Genomic DNA, 4,525 nt, shown 5'->3' on the forward strand with positions numbered 1-4,525 from the left:
CTTCTTGCATTCAAGCAAACATTACCGAAGTTTTATATCAAGGAGAGACTTCCTGGAGACAACTTACAAAGACGCCTCCTGGAGGCAAGAGACAAAGGAAAGATAATCCCCATTGAAAATCTCATTAAGATGATTGTGCAAGCAGTCGAGGCAGTCTTGTATGTTCACAGCTGTGGTTGTCTCATCAGGGATATCACGACGTCATCCTATTGCTGCGCTACAACAGACAATGGCTATTTTCTTAAGTTGAAAAACTTTGAGATGGCAGCAAAACCCTCAGATTTTCCAAGCGGTGGAATAATAAGTGGTCTTATAGGTAAGTCATGCTAATGGGAATGCAACCTTCATTTCTCATTTTTCAAATAAATGGACTCACCTTTTACGTAATAGGTCAAATACTTTGGATTTGAATACTAGTATTACTTTGTTCATGGATCTTTTGCTAGATCTGGATTTTGAAGGCGTTCCCATAAGGTGGGCGGCCCCTGAAAGTCTTCTGGAAGGGCATTACAGTATATACAGTGACGTGTGGTCTGTCAACATTTTAGCAGACGAAATTCTTAACTATGCAGCGTGGCCATACTCGGACGTCAGCGACTCCGATATTGACGATATGATTACAAATGTATACAGATTGTTCAGATCTGACTTAGAACTAATATAAAACTTTTAGAAAATTTGAAATGACAATTTTTTACTACAAATGTAAAACCACTACCATTGAAACGTATTTAACACTTTTTTTCCACTATATATTAAAAGAGCACATGGCGTGAGTGACTGGTTGACAGGGGATACTTACTCCTCTATGGCACATAATCCCCCTCTGATGCTTTTGGAGGTCCTTTTTTCCTTCGCTCCCATTTTGTATTGACTTTTGAGTTTAATATTATATTTCATTATTTTTACTATTTCCAGATTGTCTTTACTCATCTTAAACCCCAAGGATTTAACCGGCCTCGAAGGGTCCAAGGTTTAATTTTAGAAGGGCTTGCAACAATCCCAGAACAGAGGCTAAAACTGGAGGCACTGCGAGAGAGATTACTGGACATCTCTAGCAATATCAGCGGAGAGGGGAGCTATACTTTATACGGTATTCTTTTACCATTGTTTACAACGTTCAAAAACAATATAAAAATTTCTGAATCTCAAAAATGTGAAGAATCCGCACCATTGTTGATTTTTTATGTGTTGAAAAATTGTGTAACCTTTCTTATTTCTGGCTTTTTCTTGTGATTTCCAGATACATATTCTGGAGTAGAGGGAACACACGCAAAGGTGTATGAAATACCACCCTTGACAGAAAGGCAGATCAAGGCCAATTCTGTATTTGAAAGAGTAAGCTCTTTTCTCTCTTCACAGTTCATTAACACCCCTACTACTGTTATTATACCCCCCGCTTGAAAAGTGGGAGGGTATATAGTAATCGTTAATTCCGTCCGTCCGTCTGTACGTCCGTCCGTCCTGTCCGTCTGTTCCGCAACTCTAATTTGGGGTACCCATCTCGTATCCGCAGCTATAGTCTGTTTCTTTTGAAAACATGTCCTATGAAAAATGGGTTTCCAGACCTTTCTAAAAGACTTTCATGCTTTCATGATTTCAACAGAAAAGGGTGGCAGGGGGGAGGGTGTTAAGCAAATAACAATATATCTTATCAAAGTTTACGGCAAAAATTAGAGCTCACTAGCGACCGATACGCTGGTAAAAATGTGTAATATCATCTACACTGACAAACATTCGTTTGCCTTATATGGCTATATATTGTAAATACATGTAATGCGCACAGAGAATCTATCCACGAGTAACTGACCAATTGTTGATTGAATACGTTTACGCCAAATATATGTTTACATTTTACTTAGAACACGTGGTTAAGGTTAATCTATTATCACGTAAATATAGTTCAAAATAAAAAGAAAATGTTCTTATGAACAAAATGCAAAGATTAGAAACTATGAACGGTGTCATGGGAGTTTTTGATTTGATGTTAACTAGAAAAAATATGTTTAATGAAATGTATACGCAGTTAGTGTCAAGTTCAGAACACCAGCACGAGAAAAGGAGTAGCATCTCGTATGCATTTAAATGGATAAATCAATTTATCAATTTATAAAATTCCTGTAGTATTCGTAGTAACCCATAATGCAATTCTCATTCATCTGATTTGTCAGTTAAAGTCACATTGGTGCCTCATTTGCTAATCTGACCCCAAAAAATATAGTTCCGGTTCTTATGCAAAACTTTTTTGTTAACCATATATCCACGTGCTGCACTTCCTAGCCACATTTCAGTGAATAATTTACCCTATCTCGCTGTAGTCTCGCTAACTCTCGCCAGAGGCACTGCCAGAGCGACTCTGAACTCATCGGGTTTTATAATTTGCAGAACACCGGGTCTCAAAGAATGCATACTAGAACCTACGTTGAATTTTGAAAACCATTTGTTCCAGTCGGGTTCTCTAATAAAAAAAAAACGAAAATATGAAATCTATTAGAAAGATAATTTCATAAAATGCAAAATATTAATAAGAATGTTTGAAATACCTGTGAGAAATTTCAGCTTGGTTTTTCCTTTTGGAATAATTTTTTTAAAAAACCTATAACTATTTTCTTATATACTTCTTATATACTTTGTTGTTCACCTACACTGGCTGATCTACAGTCCCGAATTACTTACTGTAGCGTAAGATTCTGGAGGAATTTTGTTATAAGTTAAATGTGAAATTAAAATGTCTTAAAGGTGCATGGATACAGATTTGAAGTTAATATTTTCTGTATAATATTACGACTTGCATATTTTAATAGCTTTTCACACAAAAATATATTAAAAATTTTATTTCATCTGAAAGTTATTGAAACCTTTTTTGACGGGTTTGATTGACACATCCTTGCACTTTCACTAATTTTATTTTTACTTTTAATACTTAGGAAAAGTGGCAATCTTGTTGTTTATAAATGAAAAATATTAAAACTATAATCCAGAAAATTCAGAGTAAAAAATTTGTTCGAAAGCAAAACATACACACAGAATATTGTCAGTCCGTACAGTTTTGGTGAGCAGACTTTAGCAATTGAACGCTCCCGGTGAATCGTAAACATCAACAATAACAGAGCTCGTATCCTGTTTACAAAAACTGTGTACGTTTTACGGGTGTGATCAATTTGCTATACTTTATACACAAAACTTATCGCGGAATGACGATACTTGTGAAGGGGTTTAGCTTTCTAACATTTCTACTATGAATATAATTATTTTTCTTGATTAAAGTTTTAATATTTTTCATTAATGCACAAGAAGATTGCCACTTTTCCTAAGTATTGAGAATAAAAGTAAAATTTGTGACAGTGCAGGGATGTGTCGATCAAACCCATCCAAAAATTTGAATTTTCAATAACTTTTAGATGAAATAGAATTTTAATATATTTTTGTGTGAAATGCTTTTAAAATATATAAGTCGTGATATTATACAGAAAATATTAACTTCAAATCTGTGTCCATGCACCTTTAAAATATTATTGAATTGTTCAAAACTATTCTAAAGTACTTATTTAAGTATTTAATTGGAACATTTTTTATTCATATGCAGTTTGTATATTTAGATCCTGTTACCGTATTTGCATTGGAAGTAGCAGAAAACAACAATAAATTGAAAGAGCAAAAAGGAGTCAAACTGATGGAAATATCCTCTGACGAATATTACAAGATCGAGACTGAGGTTACTGATTCTTTATTTCCAAGTGGACAAATCTTTCTAGCAATACTAATGTCTCTTGGCTTGATGTTTTACAAGTGCAAAAATCTGAATTTCTCTAGTACTATTTTATTTGATTGTATCATAATTCAACTAAGTTTTTTTTTCAATACAATATAGGATAGAACAAGCACGATGAAAGTGATGGAAAAAGTAAGCGAAGACTTTTTGAAATTTACATATAACAGACTGAAGGAAATCGATAGCAGTAAAATGTGTGTAGAACCTTGGCCTCCGGCCAAAAGTGTGTCAGCAGACGGCTCCAAACAGTTGGTACGTCATAAACACAAGTTTTATAAGCAGATGTTAAATTGAACTTTCTTTTAACAAAGTCTGTATATCATCACTTATGTGTTTTTTAGCACTACAAATTCCCTAGATCCACACATCTTCTTGATATAGTCCTTCACAGAGAACGGGGTCAAATGATTGGTCCATATATTGAACTTCTGTATGAACTGGCCAATCACATTGACTCTTTTCATACAGCTGGATGGATATTTCGATGTCTTAGAGCTAAGAACGTCTGGATTTTAGAGATAAAGGTTTTATTTATTTCCTAATGTTTTACTATATTTCGTGAATATTGTCCAACAAGGTGATAGAAACCTTTCTAATCAAAAGAAGGTTTGCTGACTTTTCTAAATTACGTCATTTTGGTATCCAAAAGTGAAGAACGAACTTAAAAACATGGTTCTGTATTGTAGAAACGAGAACAAACAATAGTTGTGCCAAAATTTGGTAAATATCGGGTGATAGCGTCGTCTGAGTTCG

General features: G+C 34.4%; 1 protein-coding gene across 1 annotated transcript; it reads left to right on the forward strand.

Moving 5' to 3' along the window:
• Positions 1–9: 9 nt before the first annotated feature.
• LOC134231777 (proto-oncogene tyrosine-protein kinase LCK-like) lies at positions 10–4,525 on the forward strand. The gene is made up of 8 exons (XM_062713742.1): positions 10–316; positions 447–625; positions 919–1,093; positions 1,244–1,338; positions 3,600–3,715; positions 3,872–4,024; positions 4,114–4,296; positions 4,459–4,525. Exons 1-5 carry the CDS (start codon positions 130–132, stop codon positions 3,627–3,629), a joined length of 666 nt encoding a protein of 221 aa, XP_062569726.1. The 5' UTR covers positions 10–129; the 3' UTR covers positions 3,630–3,715; positions 3,872–4,024; positions 4,114–4,296; positions 4,459–4,525.

This window comes from Saccostrea cucullata, unplaced genomic scaffold, assembly GCF_032062105.1.
Source record: "Saccostrea cucullata isolate Sc308-1 unplaced genomic scaffold, CSIRO_AGI_Scuc_v1 ctg22846, whole genome shotgun sequence".
NCBI lineage: Eukaryota > Metazoa > Mollusca > Bivalvia > Ostreida > Ostreidae > Saccostrea > Saccostrea cuccullata.